This window comes from Aquarana catesbeiana, linkage group LG03 (genome assembly GCF_042186555.1).
Source record: "Aquarana catesbeiana isolate 2022-GZ linkage group LG03, ASM4218655v1, whole genome shotgun sequence".
Classification (NCBI taxonomy): domain Eukaryota; kingdom Metazoa; phylum Chordata; class Amphibia; order Anura; family Ranidae; genus Aquarana; species Aquarana catesbeiana.
This window is the reverse complement of record NC_133326.1, coordinates 140,721,597-140,743,954: the sequence shown is the minus strand read 5'-3', so window position 1 is coordinate 140,743,954 and position 22,358 is coordinate 140,721,597. Positions and strand designations below refer to the sequence as shown.

The following is a 22,358-nucleotide window of genomic DNA, read 5'->3' as shown; positions in this document are numbered from 1 at the left end:
GATGGATCCTCTGAAGCAGGACTGATTCCTATATTAGGAACTTGCCTGTAGCAGTACTTGCACCAAAATGTCCTTTACTTACTGAAAATCAATCAAATAATAATAATAAAAAAAAATAATAACCAGCCCTCTGGGCTCATGGCCAATTGCCTATAATACAGTATGTTCATGCTGTAAGACATGTAGACACTAATACGTGTAGATCAAGTCTGGACCTGCCTGATAGCTGCTCGTAATTTACCAAAAACCTAAACCAACTGAGATATCCAATATCCAATGAATTTTCCTGCTTGTTAACAAAAGAACCTTGTGAAATAGGTAGGGCATACGTCATAAGTATTCTGGTGGCATGTATTTATAGGATTATATCTCAATACTTTATTTGAGACCCCTAATTAATATGCATTTATTGGATCTGTGCTTGCCAGTTTTAATTCCCCTTTTGTTTGGATCAGAATTTCCCCATTTGTAAAGATTTGCTTAGGTAGATATCAAGTCTGTTCCTGTTACTGCTCTTACCACCTATCCATCCTCTGGAATCATAAGAATGTGTTACCATGATGGTAATACTTATGTGTGAGTTCTTGACGGCTTTGGATGTGGAGACAGAAACACAATGAGCTTCATGCTGAAGAGCCTGAGATTTGAATGGTATGTTCAGACTAATGCACGGTTCCTTACTTGTTTGTCTATGTTTTACTAACCTCTTTAGTTTATAATTCAGTTCTAAAGTGCTTATAAACCTAATCACAATGATTTAATATACGTTTTAACATGCTAATTTAATTTCAAAGGTCATTTTCAGTGTTTTTTTAAAAAAATATGTATTGTCCCTGTCTAGGTATTTCATGTACTAAGGTGATAACTCTGTATCCTGGTCTCAAAATTGTGTTCATTGTCACCTTTTAAAATGGCAATATACCTTGCAGTCTGAATGTGCACACTCAACACAACACTCCATACCAAAACTATGTAGTAGAAGCCCTACCTAAAAAAAAAAATCCCTACTTTGCATCTAGTCACAGATTCTATGAGTTGATCTACTTAACCACTTGCCTGCTGGGCACTTTCACCCCCTTCCTGCCCAGGCCAATTATCAGCTGTCAGCGCTGTCACACTTTGAATGACAATTGCACGGTCACGCAATGCTATACCCAAACAAAATTTTTAGCATTTTTTTAAAGACAAATAGAGCTTTCTTTTGGTAGATAAGAAAGCGTTTTTTGGGACTTTGAGTGAGTGTGGTAGGAGGAATGTAAAATTGTTTAATTGGCATACAAACAAAGCATTGAACATGAGTATTGTTTATCTATATACACAAGACGATGGCATGGGGAGAAGAAGAAGAATCCATGTATGTACACGCACGCATCTGAAATCGCTTAGTATCCCATGGATGTAACTAGTATAAAAAGCCACCTCATTTAAAGTCCCACAACCCCCTTGCTTCCTGTTCTTAGTTGACAGGAGTGGCACCCCAGTGTGGTCTTCTGCTGCTGTAGCCCATCTGCTTTAAGGTTCGATGTGTTGTGTGTTTTCTGCATACCTTGGTTGTAATGAGAGGTTATTTCAGTTACTGTTGCCTTTCTATCATCTTGAACCAGTATGCCCATTCTCCTCTGACACCAACAAGACATTTTAATCCACACAACTGTCACTCACTGGATATTTTCTCTTTTTCGGACCATTCTCTGTAAACCCTAGAGATGGTTGTGTGTGAAAATCCCAGTAGATCAGCAGTTATAGAAATACTCAGACCAGCCCGTCTGGCACCAACAACCATGCCACATTCAAAGTCACTTAAAACGCCTTTCTTCCCCATTCTGATTCTCGGTGTGAACTTCAGCAAGTCCTCTTCACCACGTCTAAATGCCTAAATGCATTGTCTTGCTGCCATATGATTGGCTGATTATTTTTGTGTTACCAAGCAATTGAACAGGTGTACCTAATAAAGTGGGCGGTGAGTGTAATAAGGCCCTATTCTGACGTTGACTTCCTGGTGTTTTACAGCGAGTTCTTTTAGGGCAGCCCATTTAAATGAATGGACTGACAATGCACCAGAATGTCCTAATAAGCAGACTTGCATCAGTTGGACAACTCAGTGGGGGTGATTTACTATGAAGAAGGCACTGCACCAGTTCATACATTAATTGGTGCGCCTGAAAAGTCATTAATCGAACATGCGAACCGGCGAACATTGAAGAGCAAATAACAATAATAAATACCTGCACAGGCATTACTAGCCATTATGGGAATTGTAGTTCCTGAACAACTGGAGGGTCGTAGTTTGAAGACTCCTGTGCTAGACCATTATTATGCCTCCAGAATTGGTTATGTGGCATGTACCCAACTTCTCTCTGCTGGTGGACACAAGAACCTACATCTATAGATATAGATATATATATCTATTATATATACACACACCTGAAGCAGGAAGCAATATGCATTGGCCCGGAAGTGAATCTGTACACAGAAAGTAGGTGTGTGTTTTGAGGCCAAATATTTTAGACATACAAACATGACCCACACAAACACCTCCCCATGTAAAAATAAATAAAAAATTATCTTAATTTGCAAATAAGGATCATCACTTCCAGTGAGCGGGGCATGGTGGTGGGAAGAAATTAGCAGCAGTACAGGCAACTTCCTGGAGGGGCGTGATGTCATTCCTGTGTGCTGGCCACCGCTTCCAGGAACCAGATATGCGCCATGGGTACATACCTCTGTGCACACAGCAGTTGCGCATCTCACATACACAGCGGTCGCGCATCTAGCTGCAGGAAGCCAATTTTTATGGAAATGAATAGTAAAGCAGATGCAGATTTCCAGGACTGGACTAACAAATGTTTATAGTGAAAGGCAACTGGTGTTTTCTATTAAACAAGGTCTAAATGGGCCAGTGACATGCATCACAGTTGAACTTAGGAATGTGTCTTTGCAAAGTTAAACTAAATGAAATCCTTTCTTATTTTTGCTTGGGGATAGAGTGCAGAGGGATTAGAAGTCTTGTCAGTTTTTGGGGATGTCTGCACCCCTGAAAGGGTGAAGACACCTCCCAAATGTTGCCAGTTTCTCCTTCAAATTTGTTCACTTCCTGACACATAGCCAAACAGGAAGTGAGGGTAAAACCCTACCAATGTGGGGACACACAGGTCAGTCTAAATAGTTTCCCCATTATGTAAATTGCACTCTAGCATTTTGCTCTGTACACCCCAAATTATTAGGTATCTTGAACTTTGGGGTTTATTTACTAAAGGCAAATCCGCTTTGCACTACAAGTGCACTTGGAAGTGCAGTTGCTGGAGATCCGAGGGGTACATGCAAGGAAAATAAAAAAACAGCATTTTTGCTTCTACATGATTAGATGATAAAATCACCAGTGCTTCCCCTCAGATTTACAGTGAGTACACTTGTATTGCAGAGTGGATTTGCCTTTAATAAACCCCAAAATACCTAATAATTTGGGGTGTACACAACAAAGTGCTAGCGTACAATTCGCCTAATGGGAACACTAGTTAGATTGACCTGCGTGTCCCCAAGGAAAGACATTGGTAGGGTTTTACCCTCACTTCCTGTTTGGCTATGTGACAGGAAGTGAAACCAATTTTCAGAAAAGGGACACAAAGTCCAACCTAAAAAAGACAAGCAGGGGTTCTAACACTCACTTGCTTTCCCTCAAATGCCCACAATTAGAATAGGATTGTCTTGAGCTAGATTTGAGCTCAGTGCTCTAAATGAGTGGTTCTCAACCCTGTCCTCAAGTACCCCCAACAGGCCATGTTTGCAGGTTTTTCCTTCATCTTGCACTTTAAATCACAGTCAATGGCTTGGTATTTTGGACAGCTATTTTAGCTAAGATAAATACCCAAAACATGTCCTGTCAGGGGTACTTGAGGACTGAGGCTGAGAACTACTGCACTAAAATGGAAAATTGAATACTTACCTCTCTGTAATTTTCCTTTCCTGGTGCCTATCCATGGCACAATCCATGCATATGCTATCATGAAGGCACCAGGAAAGTAGCTTTTAGACAAATCACACCTTTTCTTTTTTGTTTTGCCATGTCAATGAGCCTAGTTAAGCTGTAGCTGGGAAATCTGTTGCATGAAAATTGTTTGGGGGGGGGGGGAGTGTAAAATGCATTATTTGGATTGAGCATGCATTTGCAAAACAAATTAACAAAACACATAAAACATAAAAAATTACTACAAATTTTATTGGTCAACAAAATAGGACTTGAAAAAGAGCAAGGAAAGCAAAAAACACATGTATGTTAATTTGAGACACTAACAGAATATGGTTTTGAGGTCTGACCATTTTGCAGAGGAAATTAACAGGAGGTAAAAGGACTGCGCCACAAACGAACAGTCTCTTATGGATTTAAACATTTTAGTCACAACATGTTGAGGAAGATTTTGCAAAATAATGCAGCACAGACAATTTAATCAAAGAGAAACTAACAACCTACAAACAACACAGATTGACAACATTAAAAATATTTCAGTGAAAAATATCCCCCTCAAAAAAGACAGACAGACAGGCAGCCCAGACCGACCCAAATGCAATGAGCACAAAATAAGCCACCCCCTGTCCAAAATTAAGCACATCATCCAGCATGCTACAAAATTACAGATGGGACAAACACCCCCCCGGTCCAGGGGGGAAAACAAAGAGCCTAACATTGGCAAAAGTTATACAACAAATACCATTGCAGTCTATGGGTACTGACTTGTTAATTTTGTGAGTTCCCACTTGGCTGGCTTATATTCTAGTTATTGGCCTTAAAATTGGTATGGGGGCCCAGGTCCCACCCCGAGGGACATATGTCAATGTCATAAATTTGGACAACCCCAAAAACGAAACAAGGAGAAGTACCTTTATAAATGCAAAATTGCTTAAAAGCTAGTAACTAGGGGTGGGGGACTTACTCTGCCTGTAAAGTGGTGCATCTGTAGCATGTATCCAAAATGCTGCTTCAAAGATGTACTGTTTTAGAGAAAACTTACAAATTTGCAAGATTTTAACCCAAAACAAAAAATAGCCTGCCCCCAATACATACAAGGCTATTTGGGTCTGTTAAGGCTTAAAATAAGAACCCTCACGTGAAAAATACCACCCCAAACTAAAAAAATTGTGCCCCTCCCACACACTAACAAACCCCTAGCCAAACACACAGCAAGCCAGCCCATGAAAGGGGGGGTGGATGCTTGGGGGCAGGAGGGGCTCGGACATCCCAAAAAGTTAACCACCTTGTTCCCATATTCAGGGGGACAAGGGCCTCATCCACACAACCCTAGGCTGGGGTTGTGGGGGGATGCAGACAAGGGGCTTTACAGAATGTGGAAAGCCCCTTTAAACTAGTGGGTACAAGGTGTTTTGTGGTTGGTATTGGGCTGAGCCCAACATGCTCCAAAGGCAGCCAGCTATGTTGAGCGCATGTGGCCTTGTATGGTTCAGGAGGGAGATCGCTCTTCTCACCCCTTTCCTAGCTGGCCCTGTTGTATGCTCTGAAAAAGGATGTGGTTCGGATTGGTGAAGGCAGCTCACAGCCTTTTGAGAATGGAGTGGAGTGTGGAGTTCCCCTTTAAAAGCAAAAGCTAGCCCATGGAAATCATATGCATTAGAGGGGGAAAGTTAAATGCCCTTTTAGGAGGAGCTAGAGGAGCGAGAGTCTTTTTACATAATTTTAACAAGGTGTCTATAGTTCTACTTTAATTTGGAAAAGCCCATTGCAGTCATAAAAACTGTCCTTACAAGCATAGATCAGACCATCTGAGACTTCTCATCAGTTGCAGGTAGCCTGATCTGCAGTAGATTTAGCCATCCATGGTGATATAGGAGGATCAGACAGGAGCTGTCTACCAATATCACGTAGAAGAAAAACAAACTGTTGTGTTAGAGTGGGTGTGTGCACTACTGCAGCCCTAAAACAATATCTAAGTGAATACCTAACAAGTGGTAAAAACATCAGCTGCCCTAATATATGCTGATTATTGGTGGAGAAAGTCTAAATGAGGCTTCTCTGTAGATAACCTACATACACATGGGCTAATTTGGCAAAGAACCAATTGTTTAAATAGTGCAGCACTAATCCTTGGTTTAAAAATGAGTGAAGCTATCTTTTTATCACACTATTCATAAAAAAACAATAATTCTTGAAACATAAAAAAACAAAATGTAGATTTAGATATAAGTATCCAACAATCTTTTGTGCTGTCCCTTTAAGAACAAGTTTTTCATCTGTCCTTGTGAAATTACACAACCAAAAAAGTTTTTCAAGCTGTATAGTGCTATTATTTCCTGTTTGCAATTTTGTGAGCTGCAATGTATACTTTATATAGAGACAAACAGCTGCCAGTACCCTAGCATACTCCCTTTAAAATGTGTATAAATACCCTTCAGATCCTGCCCCTACATGTTTCATCACACCTCATGATTTCCTCAGGGGCTCAGGGGATATGATTGGATGACGCTGTTCCCATTCAATGTATTCCAATCAAATCCCCCTGAGGAAGTCACGAGATGTAGGGGCAGGACCTAAAGGGTGACGCTGTGAGTAGATCAGAGATACAGGTGAGTAGTTTTTTGCTGATTGTAACTGCAGAACCCGAGGTATTCCTTGCTATGGTGCCTACAGCATACAAGGCTGTATTTTAATTGTTTTAATGTGAGTATTGTACTGGCCTGTGATGGAATAAAAAGAGTTTTTTAGGGATAAAGCACGATTGCAGTTTTTCATTCTCTTGCGTGGCAAAATAAGCTGGAGACTGGAGGCTGCTAATCAGCGGGAGAAGTGATTCACATGTGAGCCTAGGTTTACATTGATCCGATTTGACATGTCAATGGTACCGTCCGAATTGTTGCGGCACCGCACCGATTCCCAAAATTAGTTTCTGTACTACTTTTGGCGATTTTGGGGTGCGATTTGTATAGATATCTGTGCAGAAACCCGCACAGATGTCTCTGAAATCGTTCCCGAAGTTGGACTGACATGCGGTATGCAATTGTGCGAGTTCAGCTGAACTCGCATGATTTCAATCCTGCTGTCAGTGTGAACCTAGGCTGAAGCATGGTTGGAGTAAAGGCTACTGGAGTAAAAGTATCAAGTCTATATACAGTATCTATGTTAACAAGGTGAGGGCACATCTGGTGAAGGTGGCACAATTTCCAGTGATCAAGGTACAATGAAAAGTATTGGAAATTGGTGGATATTTTTGAAAACAAGAAATAATAGCACTATACAGCTTGAAAAACTTTTTTGGTTGTGTGATTTCACAAGGACAGATGAAAAACGTGTTCTTAAAGGGATAGCACAAAAGATTGTTGGACATTTATATCTAAATCCACTTTTTGTTTTTTATGTTTTAAGAATTATTGTTTTTGATGCACAGTGTGATAATTAGAAAGAGTCACTCATTTCTAAACCAAGGATTAGCGCTGCACTATTTAGACAATTGGTATTTATACACATTTTAAAGGGAGTGTGTTAGGGTTCTGGCAGCTATTTGTCTAAATATAAAGTATACAGTGCCTTGCAAAACTTTTCACCCCCCTTTGCATTTTCCATGTTTTGTTGCCTCACAACCTGGAATTAACATGGATTGTTTGAGGATTTGCATCATTTAATTTACAGAACACGTCCACAACTTTAAAGATGTTTTCTTTTTTTTTTTTATTGGGAAGCAAACAACAAATAGGGCAAAATAACAGAAAAAGTCAATGTGCATAACTATTTACCCCCCCTTAAGTCAATACTTTGTAGAGCCACCTTTTGCGGCTATCACAGCTCCAAGTCACTTTGGATAAGTCTCTATGAGCTTTTAACATATTACCACTGGGATTTTGCCCATTCCTCCTTGCAAAACTGCTCCAGCTCCTTCAGGTTGGATGGTTTGCGCTTGTGAACAGCAATCTTTAAGTCTGACCACAAATTTTCTATTGGATTGAGGTCGTGGCTTTGACTAGGCCATTCCAACACATTTACATGTTTCCCCTTAAACCACTCAAGTGTTGCTTTAGCAGTGTGTTTGGGGTCATTGTCCTGCTGGAAGGTGAACCTCCGTCCTAGCCTCAAATCACACACAGAGTGGTACAGGTTTTGTTCAAGAATATCCCTGTATTTAGCACCATCCATCTTTCCCTCAACTCTGACCAGTTTCCCAGTCCCGACTGCTGAAAAACATCCCCACAGCATGATGCTGCCACCACCATGTTTCACTGTGGGGATGGTGTTCTTTGGGTTATGTGATGTGTTGGGTTTGCGCCAGACATAGCGTTTTCTTTGATGGCCAAAAAGTTCAATTTTAGTCTCATCAGACCAGAGCATCTTCCTCCATACATTTTGGGAGTCTCCCACATGCCTTTTCACAAACTCAAAACGTGCCATTTTATTTTTTGCTGAAAGTAATGGCTTTCTTCTGGCCACTCTGCCATAAAGCCCAACTCTATGGAGCGTACAGCTTATTGTCGTCCTATGTACAGATACTCCAGTCTCTGCGGTGGAACTCTGCAGCTCCTCCAGGGTTACCTTAGGTCTCTGTGCTGCCTCTCCGATTAATGCCCTCCTTGCCCGGTCCGTGAGTTTTGGTGTGCGGGCGTCTCTTGGCAGGTTTGTTGTTGTGCCATGTTCTTTCCATTTGGTTATGATAGATTTGATGGTGCTCCTAGGGATCATCAAAGATTTTAATATTTTTTTATAACCTAACCCTGACTTGTACTTCTCAACAACATTGTCCCTTCCTTGTTTGGAGAGTTCCTTGGTCTTCATGGTAGTGTTTGGTTAGTGGTGCCTCTTGCTTAGGTGTTGCAGCCTCTGGGGCCTTTCAAAAAGGTGTGTATATGTAACGACAGATCATGTGACACTTAGATTGCACCCAGGTGAACATCATTTCACTAATTATGTGACTTCTGAAGGTAATTGGTTGCACCAGAGCTTTTTATGGGCTTCATAACAAAGGGGGTGAATACATACGCACATGCCAATTATCAGTTTTTTTATTTCTGAAAAATAGTTTTATGCATATATTTTTCTAATTTTACTTCACCAACTTAGACTAGTGTGTTCTGATCCATCACATATAATTCAGATTAAAAAAAAATACTTTTGCAAGGCACTGTACATAGAAGCTCACAAGATTGCAACACATTTAAATTAATACTTTGGCAAAGAATATCTTGTCTTTATGGCAGGAATGTCATTACCTATTTAGTCCCAGTGATATATGTAAATATGTAGATTTACTTTTAGATCCAAAAAGGTATTTTACAGATCATGAAAAAAACCACATATGAAGCATTTCTTCTGATAGCAAAATGTTGTCTTGGTGTTTTGTTTAACCATAGTGACTGACCATCAACAAGAGCAATGACTCTTACATGGGTCTCAAGTTAGTTTTCTCAGCCAGCCAAGTGTAACACTAGGGAAAGCATTGACAAAGTGTCCTTTGTACACCGGTACATAAGGAAGGGTAATGGAACAGCCTAAACAGTTCTACACCTTCTTGCACAGATACATGCAGAGCAGTTGAAGCTGGCCATTGCTTATTTTAAATATCACTTTAAACTAGGTAGAGATCAGCCTCATTGAATCACCTATTCTTGTCATATTTAGAATTATTTCATATACTTTTCTGTTTTTTTTTTTTTTTTTTGTGAATTCCTGTCTTGTGATAACCAGTTTCTCCAATGGCACGGGAGTTTAATCTAACCACCCAGAAACAAGACTTTTTGAAGGAATGTTATCTCAAAGAAGTCCTAACGCGTGCCAGTTGGCGGCATCACTATGGACAGAACTTACCATGTTTCGCAAATACAAAACACAACATTTCTGTGCCGAAAATTAAGGATCATTTCAAGCTGCCGGCTATTTCTGATTCAGCCTTTCATGGCAGTATGGATAAGAAAATAACTGGGAATAGCCATGAAAACAAGCAAGGCCCAAAAGACATTAACAAAATAGACGGAGGAGAGACAACTTGCTTTACTGATACTGTGATGAGACCTGCCAGTCCCAGAACGCTAACTCTATTGTATTCTGGAACTTCTAAAGAGGAGCAAGGACGTTACCACTACATGAGAGTAAGAAATAAACTCAAACCAGAGAACAAATACACTTACCCATTAATTTCCAGCTGGGATTATGGGTGGCAAATGGGTGAGTTGAGATGTATTGTTACTTTTATATGTTTAATTTTAACAGCTGTCTTTAACCACTTCAGCCCCCAGGAAGTATTTACCCCCTTAATGACCAGGCGATTTTTTGCGATACGGCACTGCGTTATTTTAACTGACAATTACGTGGGCGTGCGACACTGGACCCAAATAAAATTGATGTCCTTTTTTTCACACAAATAGAGCTTTCTTTTGGTGGTATTTGATCACCTCTGCGGTTTTTATTTTTTGCGCTATAAACAAAAGAAGACTGCCGATTTTGAAAAAAAAAAACCCAATATTTTTTACTTTTTGCTATAATACATATCCCAAAAAAATGTAAAAAAACAAATTTCTTCATCAATTTAGGCCAATATGTAGTCTACATATTTTTGGTAAAAAAATCCAAATAAGCGTATATTGATGGTTTGCGCAAAAGTTATAGCATCTACAAACTGCCGAATAGATTTATGGACGTTTAATTTTTTTTTTTTTACTAGTAATGGCGGCGATGTGCGATTTTTAGCGGGACTGCGACATTGCAGGGGACAAATCTAACCCTAAGTGACACTTTTTGGGGACTAAAAAAATACACTGATTACTGTATAAATGATACTGGCAGAGAACGGGTTAACATCAGGGCAATCAAAGGGTTAAATGTGTTCCCTCAGTGTGTTTTCTTACTGTGTGGGGTAGGTGCTGACAGGAACAACACAGAGATCGCTGTTTCTAATCACTAGGAACAGCAGATCTCCATGTTGTCCCCTGTCAGAATGGGGATCTCCCTTGTTTCCGCTCTGTCCGATGGTCACGCGCACCGACTCCTCCTCCATGCAGCATGCGCGCGTCCACACTATCTATTGCATGAAACGACGGCGGGCTTTAAGTGGTTAAGACTGGACCCAATTTTGTTAGAAAAAAATTCCTTCCATTTCAGGGGTGCATTATTATAGTAAAGAAAATATCCCTTGAGCCCCACATCCCAGTAAATCCACTATGAAAGAGTATGCGATCAACCCGGGCAGGACACACCCCCAACATGTTTTGCTCCACCCCCTGGAGGTAAGTCATCGCTCCCTTTGACTAAGCTGGGGGGGGGGGCATAGCAAAATACGTTGGGGCATGGCCTGGCCAGAGCACGGTCTGAGACTGCCACATACTCTTCCTTAGTGGATTTGCAGCGATATGCAGCTCAAAGGGTTATTTATGTCACTACATTTTGACGTTTAAAGTTCCCGGCAGGCACTCCCAACAGTTGGCAATGGACTAGGACACTCTGGAGCCTGAGTGGCATCCACATTTTTACATTGGTACATTATTATACCCTTCTATCGTATTTGCTTGACCCCCTTCCTGTTCACTAATATTACTAAATTTGTAGCACAGCTGAACATCTAACATGACTACCAAGCATAGGACATGTAATGTTAGCTGTTTGTAATTTGGATTATACTGTATCATATCTTGTGAAAACCTATAAGTCTTCATGTACACTTGAATTACTTTGACCACCGGCCGCAGGAAAACCTTGCAAAATTGCACCGCGATTTGGCGCATTTTGCGGGTAGTGGTCAAAATGTTCCTATCCTGAACGAAATTCTTCCGCATTCAGGAGAAGAAGGTTAGGGGAGGTTGAACCTTCTCTGACCTCAGCAGCTCCCAATTGATCCTAAAGGCCTATGTGTACTTTAACACATAGGCTTTTATGGAGTTGAGTTTAGGAGCGTTGGCAAAAGAAACGTCAAAAGCTCCTAAACTCAAGTTTAGGAGTTGCTAGTGTATATGGAGCCCTACAAGCTGCATTATGGCTGCTGAATTCAAATGTAAATGGCTTGTGACTCAGCATTATCTGCAATTGTTTAAATAATATCTAATATACTAGTCCACAATATCAAAGGGACATTACAGTGTATTTTCACTGAATACACATTTAGTTGTATTACTGGAAGATTTATTTGAAAGGCATTTTAGATTCGACTTTCACATTTTTACATGTTCGTTGCTCGTATTGCTATACAGAGAGTGTTTTGCTGTAAACCAGTTTAAAGGCTGCCATACATTGCCCAAATTTCAGCTGATTCAGCAAGAATTTCATCTGATTCAGCAAGAATGAGCTGAATTTCTTCCCAAATTTCATCCAATTCAGCAAGAATGAGCTGAATTTGAAGCCGTGGGTGGAATATTGTTGGCAGAAACAGCGACTGTATTCAATCACACGCAGCCACTGTTTAGGTACTCTGACAGCGAGTACTGGTTGTTGGAACCTAATAGCCAGCAGTAGAGAATTTCCCATTCCTGCCTTTATTATGGATGGAGGAATCTGTCAAATTTCTTTCATTTGGCCTGCAGGCTGAAAAAATAAATCTATAAGTGTATGGCCAGTAGTTATACGCTGTAGTTTTTAATCAAGAAACTGTGGCTGACTCTGATCTATATACATATAGTTACCAAATATAGCAAGAAACAAGACTTTTAAATTGTTAATGTACATTAAACAGATTATTTATATTATGATCATCATAGTATCTGAAAAAATAATAGAAAGGATACTATTTATCAATGTTTTCACCCAAGATTTGCTTTATAGGACAGCTTTATAATAGAATCTTATGATGTTAAAATTGGGGAAATATCGTGTACATCTTGGGTGAGGAACGTGATAAACAGACTCCAAAGACTAAGGAATCCTATACAATGGGCTTGGATGTCAGTAGGTGATCCACATCAGCAGAGTGTCAGCGAAGAGGGGTGAGAACTTATCCAACGCTGCTTCTTGAGGTCCGCCGTGACCCTCATTTCCACAGTGGTGCTGGGCGTTTCACAGAGGAGGATTGAGTTTGATTTGGATTTGATTTGCAGTGTCAGTTTGGCTTGAATCAAGAGTTTTTCTTGTGAGTGTAATGATTGAAGTTTTAAAGTTGAATAAATTTTATATGTTTTACGGTATCACACTATTTTGAGTTCTTTTTATGAATTGAGGTGACACTTGGATAAATAAAGAATCTGGATCCTTTTACCTTCAATTGACCAACTATATACCTATGCCTTATTGCCAAAACACGAGAGTGTGAGGCATATTGAGCTGGTGAGTGTTGAATTTAAGGGGAGAGGAATCACCAACACTGAGTGAATTGGTGGACTGTTTCCAGATACTGCACATTTCCTTCACGGTGTCCTGTCTGTGGAATCTTTATGGACTAAATTACCTATATCTCACGTTCAATATCATTTTGCAATATAAATTGCTGTGTGTATGGTACACTTTTATGGAGATTGTCACGATTTTTTGTACACCGATGAGATTTTGTATGATTGTTTTTTACTCATGATTTATTTATATACATTCTTTGCTACAGCACTAGATCACTTTAGTTTATACTAGACAGTACAGATACTGTCATTTAGCGCCACTTTTATTGATTCACAAGGACCAAAAAAGCTTAGGGCCTCTTGGAAACAATAGAAAGGTTTGTACAGTTTATTTTACTTTTAAAGTGGCAGCTTTATAGTAATTTCATAGGACGTTTTCTTCTGTAGGGGGTTAGCACCCCTTTGCCTGGCAGTTGAGCGCAGTGGTGAAAACTCGAGAGGGGCGTATAGATTTGAGTTTTCTCATTTGTCACATTATACAATGTATTGCAACACCTTACGATGATGTTATTTGTTATTTTACATTTGACTAGTCAATTTTGTTTTTTTTTACAGTTATTGCCAGAAACGTGGCAAGATTTGATCTTGGGATTTGCTGTTTTTGCCTAGTTTTGTGCTATTTAAGTAGTCTGTATTGTTTGTTGCTCTTTCCACTTAACGAGGGCCAGCCCTATGGGTTAGTGCTGGTGCATCATATAAGAGCCCATGTTAGTCTTTACTAACTTGACTTCCCATCCCCAGTCTGTTTATGTTTTTGAGGTTTGCCATTCTGACGTGTCTGATTCCTGACTTGACATTGTCATCTATCTATATTATTTTACTAAAGGGGTAGTTGATTCTTGGAATATGAATATGAATGCCTTCAAACATACTTGGGACAAAAAGTTAACCAAAAAAACAAAAACAAAAAAAATACAAATTATGTATTAAAAATGCCTTCAAATATAGTTGGGAAATATGTATTAAAAAAAAACAGGAAGACTCGATGAACTACTTGGTTTTTCTTCCTGCCTTTTCTATGCTTATATAAAGGGAACCGTAGCCTCCCTGACGGTATTCCTGAGTGTGGCTCGGGGTTAAATTTCAGTCCCATTAGCGGTAACCCCGAGCCACACTCAGGATTACATTGCAGGATCCTGGTGCGGCGTTACTTACCTTGTCCCCAGGATCCTGCGATGTCCCCCGCTGTGTCTGCGGGCTCTGTCTCCTCCGAAGCCTCTCCGTGCCAGGCTCCGTTCCCTGCGAGCGTCGCGACACACGGGGCGGAGCCTGGTGGCAAATTTTAAAAAAATGTAAAACCCATAACACATACAGTACTGTAATCTTACAGATTACAGTACTGTATGAAATTATTTCACATCCCTTATGTCCCCAGTGCTTTGGCCCATGCCCTGCATGCAGTTTTATGTTATATATACTGTTCTTTCTGCCTGGAAACTGGAGATTTTCCATAGCAACCAAAAGTGGCTACGTCAAAAGTGGCTTTAGACCAGCTAGAAAACAGCGATAGTAAAGATGCAGAATTGAGCGATAGTGAATCGTGGGGAAATTTATTTTATTATTATTATATTATTATTTTTTAAAATTATTTATATTTATTTATTATATTATAATTTATGTTTTTGTGTGTTTCAAACTTCATCATACCCGGGATATCTACTAGATTCTTGTTTGGACAGATTTAAGTGTGTCAATGTTAAGAATTACAGGCCTACAATATAAAACGCCAAATTTCCATGCAAAATAATTGTACCGCATTCAGCACCTAAAATCCGAAATAATCATACCGCCAGGGAGGTTAAAGGAATGAAATATGCGAGCTGCCATTGCTGGCTTATTTTCAGTGGGGTAAGTTAGAAAGCAGTCCTCCTCATCCTAGTTGGAATACTTGCTAAGATATTGACCTAGGGATAAATATGCAGCCTCTGAAGTTTCAGTCGTTGCCCTGCACTTTGTGTCAGTGACTCCCTAAGTTGTGAAACACAGATGCAGAGTTTCACTTTAGGTTTTAAAGGATTTATCTGCCAACCTCTATTTTCTGTATGCAGCATAGCGCACTAATAAACAATGTGATTATTTTCTTCCAGGTAATGCAACTAAAAACGATGGAAGTTTGTACCGGCGTTGTCCTATTGTGAAGGACACCTTCTATAGAAAGAATGGTATACCCTGCGAACCGCACCCTAAGGATATGGCATTGTAACGTTGTCAGACTGAAAAACTGAGGAGTTAATCAATTTATGATCATTTCAATGCAAAAAAAGTTATTTCACAGATGTAATTTGAGCGACCTAATTCCACTGTTTATATAACAAAAAAAAAATAGCTGGTAACCATAGAAACATATTTCCATTATCAAATTTTATTGAATTGCTTGTGCAATCTTAAGTAGAATTCTTTTAGCGCTATTACATAATTAATCAGGTTGAAAAAAAGAGCATCTAGTTCAAGCAATAAAAATAAAATAAAACATAAAATAAATCATACAATCCCAAAACCCCCAGCAAAGGATGATCCAATTTGCTACAGCAGTGGAAAAAATCCCTTCCTGATCCCCCGGGAGGCAATCAGATATTCCCTGGATCAACTTTGCCTATAAATGTCAGTACACAGTGACTTCACACACGTGCTCCCCCCCGGGTGAATGCGCTCACCTCCAACAGTGTGATCGCACACTTAAGTTTGGTCCACATAAGCAGTTGAACCACTCCTGGGCTCTAAGTGAAACTGGCTCAGCAGGATCCCACAGGAAAATCCAGAGAACTAAAACAAGAAAGAGGCTGGATAGTGCATTATCGTTAGTTTAAAAACGTATTTAGAAAACATAGGGGAAGGGCCAGAATGGTGGAGGAGCTTGGATACATGCTTGTTTGTACAAGCTGCTGACACATACAAGTTTGGAAGTCGTTTGGAGAGAAATCCTAGGCTTAATGCTTTTATAGTTTGGTGCGTTGGAAGCACCTAATATGTAAGTACCCTGATGTAATCTGTGCGGTCACACTGTTGGAGGTGAGCGCATTCACACGGGGGTGGGGGGGGGGGGGTGGAGCACGTGTGTGAAGTCACCCTCTTCTGATCAGGATTATCGTCACTAGAGTCACTTTTTGGACATTAATACATATAATACCCCAATTTGCACTTTTTTTTCTGTGGATTGATGTAAATTTGGAGAGAGAAAAAATCTCTCTTTTTTTTGGACACTTGATATTAAGGAATAATACTACATTTTTTTCACTGTGAGCTTGCTTGTTACACAAAAAATATTTTTTTATATTCATAGTTACATTTTTTAGCAATATTGATTTTCATTGTTTATGGCATTATTTATGCATTTGTAAGGTTCAGTATCACACAGCGCTGCATTTTTTTTGTTTTTTGTATAAAGAGTGCCCCCTTGTCCTCTATTATGACCTTAAAGTGAATAATTCAACACCAAGTTTACTATATGGACCTCTTATGTATTTGTACATGTTAATCATATCCCCCTTAATCTTCTTTTCTCAAGAGAGAATAAATTCAGTTCCTCTAATCTTTCCTCATAGCTGAGCTCCTCCATGTCTCTTATCAGTTTGGTTGCCCTTCTCTGCACTTTCTCCAGTTCCCCGATATCCTTTTGTGAACTGGTGCCCAAAACTGAACTGCATATTCCAGATGAGGTCTTACTAATGATTTGTACATGGGCAAAATGACATCTCTCTCTCTGGGGTTCATGCCTCTCTTAATACAAGAAAGGATTTTGCTCACTTTGGAAACTGTGGCTTGGCATTGCATGTTGTTATTAAGCTTATGATCTACCAAAACCCCAGATCCTTCTCTACCATGGATGCCCCCACTTGTACACTAGTACTGTATGCATGATGCATACATATTCTTAGCCCCAAAGTATATAACTTTACATTTATCAACATTAAGCCTCATCTGCCACATAGTTGCCCAATTAGACAGTGCATTGAGTTTGGCTTGCAAGTTGGAGACATCCTGTAAGGTCGTTATTCCACTGTATATCTTGGTGTCATCTGCAAACACTGAAATGGTACTTTTAATCTTAGACGCTATATCATTTATAAAGGTATTAAAAAGTAAGGGTCCCAACACTGAACCTTGGGGTACATCACTGATAACCTTAGACCATTCAGAGTAAGAATCATTAACCACTACTCCTCTGAATTCGGTCTTTTAGACAGTTTTCTATCCATTTACAAACTCATCTTTCCAAGCCTGTAGACTTTACCTTACACATGAGCCGTGTGTGGGGAACTGTGTTAAACACTTTTGCAAAATCCAAGTATACCACGTCCACAGCCACCCCTCTGTGCTAGGTTTTACTTACCTCCTAATAAAAAAAAATCAGATTTGTTTGACAACTTCTGTCTTTCATGAATCCATGCTGTCTGTTGCTTAAAATATTTTTTTCCAGAAAGAACTTGTCTATGTGGTCTTTTATTAAACTCTCCAGTATCTTCCCGACTATAGAAGGTAAACGAACAGGTCTGTAGTTACTTGGTAAAGACTTTATTCCCTTTTTAAATATAGGCACCACATTGGCTCTACACCAATCCAGTGGTACTATTCCAGTCATTAAAGAGTCCTTGAAAATTATAAACAATGGCTTTGAAATGACACGTGAATGAAACGTTATTCCATCCCATTGACCCATCCCAGAGTGGACTGATTCAACAATTAAAAAGAAAAAATAAAAAAAAAGAATTTTGGGGTATTTAAAAATAAAATCAATGCACGTATTTTTAGAGATAAAAAAATTAGCATTTTTTTAATTGTTTCTCTCAGGAGTTTGCAGAGTATTGCAGTGGATCAGTGGAAAGTCAGGCTCCTACAGCTCTGTGCCCATACTCCTGTAATGGCTGTCAGTTTCAGAGCTACAGGAAGAGTGAATAGACTGCGGGGCACTCACCAAAAAACAACCTCCTTTTATTCAGTTCACATTACATAAAGTAAAGAAGCCTTATAAATTGTGTGTATCCAGTCCCACGTTCAGCCTATTGGAAATGTAAGGGTACCAAGTCCTAAAGAATAAAGGTTTTCATGCTGTACTCACTGTAAGACCTTTCCAGGGTTTACATGTTCCTGTACGCTGGCTGGAAGGCAGAAAATAACTTACCTTTTTTTTCTGTTATTCCTTATTGATTACAGTGAAATTTCTCTTAAGCCCAGGTTCACATTGAGGGCGGGTTTGAAATTGTGCGAGTTCAGCTGAACTCGTACGATTTAAAACCGGAAACGCAGTCCAATTTCGGGCCGATTTCATGCACAGATGTCTATTCAAATCGACCCTGAAGTCGCCAAAAGTAGCAAAGGAACTACTTTTTGGAATCGGTGCGGTGCCGCAAAGTCGGCGTCGCACCAATTTGGATGGTGCCGTTGACAGCAATAGCCGGCGATTTGACATGTCAAATCGCATGTCAAAACGGCCCGATGTGAACGTGGGCTTAATCTTACAGCATGAAGCCAAAAGTCCACTGACACATGCTGAACCCCTTTAACTGTTTCATGCTGTGACAGGTTTACATGGCTGGAGATCTTTCACGGGAAATATATATATATATATATATATATATATATATATATATATATATACATATACATATACAGTATCTGACAAAAGTGAGTACACCCCTCACATTTTTGTAAATATTATCTTATATCTTTGCATGTGACAACACTAAAGAAGTGACACTTTGCTGTAAAGTAGTGAGTGTACAGCTTGTATAACGGTGTAAATTTGCTTTCCCTTTAAAATAACTCAACACACAGCCATTAATGTCTAAACCACTGGCAACAAAAGTGAGTACACCCCTAAGTGAAAATGTCTAACTTGGGCCCAAAGTGTCAATAATTTGTATGGCCACCATTTTCCAGCACTGCCTTAACCCTCTTGGGCATGGAGTTCACCAGAGCTTCACAGGTTGCCACTGGAGTCCTCTTCCACTCCTCCATGACGACATCACGGAGCTGGTGGATGTTAGAGACCTTGTGCTCCTCCACCTTTCATTTGAGGATGCCCCACAGAAGCTCAATAGGGATTAGGTCTGGAGACATGCTTGGCCAGTTCATCACCTTTACCCTCAGCTTCTTTAGCAAGGCAGTGGTCGTCTTGGAGGTGTGTTTGGGGTTCTTATTATGTTAGAATACTGCCCTGTGGCCCAGTTTCTGAAGGGAGGGGATCATGCTCTGCTTCAGTATGTCACAGTACATGTTGGCATTCATGGTTCCCTCAATCATCTGAGACCTTGTAACACTAATGAGTCACATGACACCGGAGAGGGAAAATGGCTAATTGGGCCCATTTTGGACATTTTCACTTAGGGGTGTACTCACTTTTGTTGCCAGCGGTTTAGAAACTAATGGCTGTATGTTGATTTATTTTGAGGGGACAGCAAATTTACACTGTTATACAAGCTGTACACTCACTACTTTACATTGTAGCAAAGTGTCATTTCTTCAGTGTTGTCACATGAAAAGATATAATAAAATATTTACAAAAATATGAGGGGTGTACTCACTTTTGTGAGACACTGTATATATATATATATATATATATATATATATATATATATATATATATATATATATATATATATATATATATATATATATGTTTATCTTCAGTTTGTAAACTTTAATTCTGGATTAGTCATTCATGCCTAGATTAGGTTGCTATGACAACCAAGGTCATAATCATAGCTAAAGGGTGATCTCAATTTATGCAATTCTGTTTTCAAGCAACATAATAGCTTTGTTAGGAAAATAAAGCTGTAAAGAGATGTACAGTGAATTACTCACTGCCCTAGGGGCCCATTTGTATTGTTCTCCCAGCAGTTTTGATCCCTTAGCATGACATTGATGGCAGAAGCTGCATAGTTTAGAAAAAAACCATACCATAATGAATAGGGCTGTTAAGTGAATATCAGGACTGTACAGTATCCACAAGTTGGTATTACCACCTGATACAAGGACGTGCCAATGAATGGGTTGTCTGTCTAAAGAACTGTATATAGTATGGTGATAGTTATGGCCATGTGCAGAGAGTGTTCATCTCATGCAGAGACTCTGTCAGTGAGGTCTACTGTATATAGCTGATCCACTTTAGAGAAGCTGAGGATTAAAGTGGTAGTAAATGCTATTGATTTTTTTTTTTAATGGGTCCCCTGCAGGTTTATGCCATAATGTAAACCTCACTATAGTTAAGGTACATTTTTGTTCTTTCTGTGTTATGAATAAAGTTCTTTTGGGAGGGTTATAAAAGAATGTATGAATGTTTTTTGGTCATGGACATTTTGTGAAAAGATAAATGAGTGTGTTCATGCTAAAGTTTATCAGTTTTTTTTACCTAACTTACCTGTAATGTCTCACACCATGCAGGGAGCTGGATCCGGTAGAACACTTGACTGCAGGGCTGGCCTGTCCTCTTCTTGTCTCTGAATTACCGGTGTGCAGGGGGATAACAGCTTTGGGTTTCTGGGCTAAATTAGAAAAAGAGACCTGCCCTGTCTTCCCTCTGATCCATTGTGACCTTCTTTCTCTGCTTTCACAGCCTGGTCTTTAAATGGTGGAGAGTCTGATAAGTCACAGGATTTTCTCTCCCATTCACAGATAATGTTCCATGCAGTGAAAACAATGAAATAACTTTTCCTAAAAGAGGAGGAGTCAGGAATCCTTTAATCCCATGCACACCAGACGTTCAGAGAAAGGAAGAGGATGGGGCATCCCTGTAGTGAAGATTTCTCTAGGATCCAGCTGCCTGCGTGACATGGGACATACTTAATTACAGGTAAGTTAGGTCAATAAAGATGAAGGGCCAAATAGTTCTCAGCTTTAAAGGCTGTCTTGTGCCCAGAACTACTGAACAGATTGCACTGATTACATGTGCTAACAGGCTCTATTAACAAATTGTAATTTCTTTATTTAATATTTACTGTTCCACCTGAAGAGTAGGGGCGTGGATAATTTCCACAACATCGGTATTTTTTTTAATTTGTAATGGCTTTGCTTTCACAGAACACACCTTGTTACAAAATAGTTGTCCTACAGCAACCAATCAGGTTTAACTTTTCAGTCCTGTGCTACCTTATACTAGCCACTTGCCTATACATATCCCTATTGACTTTTCTAGAGCCACTCAGACACTGTGAGGACAATAGACCATATCTACAGAGCCCCCTAGGCCAGTGTACATCATTGTCTATTCTCTTGTGCCCTGTTAAAGTGTTACTAAACCCAGGACCCTGCATCCACTATATCTGTTCTCCCACTGCTAAATACCTTTTCTCATCAGCAGTATATAGCAGTCTTGTGACCTCTATCAGTGTCTGGTTAAAGCTTGTAGGAGCAGTTTTCATTCTATTCTGACTGTACTGTGACCTGCAGGACACCTGACCCTCTGTCTGGACAGTGCTGATTGGCCCTGTGCTGATCACATGCATCCTCCCAAGAAAAAAAAAACTCTCTAGCAATACACACTATACTGAGCATGTGTAGAGTGCCCCCAAAGGCTCTGTCTTATCAGAAGATGGATTGGGGACAGTGGAAAAATGGGAGGATCAGAGAAGACAGGTTCAAACAGCCTTTTTACACAATGCGGAGGATTAACCCCTTAGGCTCCATAGTGAGTATATTAAGCATGATTTACTGCATATACACATTGATTTTATGTTGTGAGTTCAGTAACTTTTTAAGTAAATCAATGGGTGTATAGGGTATGTATGTTATTTCCTATGTAAAATAGATGCTAGTTAGATTGAACTCTGAGGCTATAGTAGATGGACCTGTGTAGAACTTTATACTCTTGATCTTGGCCTCAAGCTTCTCTCTAGGCTTTACATTTTCATATACTCTTATTAGCATTGTACAACCCAGGTGACAGAACAACAGAGCACAGAGCCCCCGCACACACTGTTTATTTTTTTTATTTCACATAAAACAGATTTAAATAAATTCACAGCATATCAGATTGTTACATCATAAAACTCCATGCACACTGGGCTTAAAAAAATGCCAGTTGTCTGGCAGAAAAAACGCTCATATAGAGCGTTTTTTGTACA

General features: G+C 39.6%; 1 protein-coding gene across 1 annotated transcript; it reads left to right on the top strand.

The window, feature by feature from the left end:
• Positions 1-263: 263 nt before the first annotated feature.
• Positions 264-16,109, top strand: SPMIP1 (sperm microtubule inner protein 1). The gene is made up of 3 exons (XM_073624002.1): positions 264-651; positions 9,677-10,153; positions 15,387-16,109. The coding sequence occupies exons 2-3, from the start codon at positions 9,685-9,687 to the stop codon at positions 15,500-15,502; spliced, it is 585 nt and encodes a 194-aa protein (XP_073480103.1). The 5' UTR covers positions 264-651; positions 9,677-9,684; the 3' UTR covers positions 15,503-16,109.
• The last annotated feature ends 6,249 nt before the right edge of the window (positions 16,110-22,358 follow it).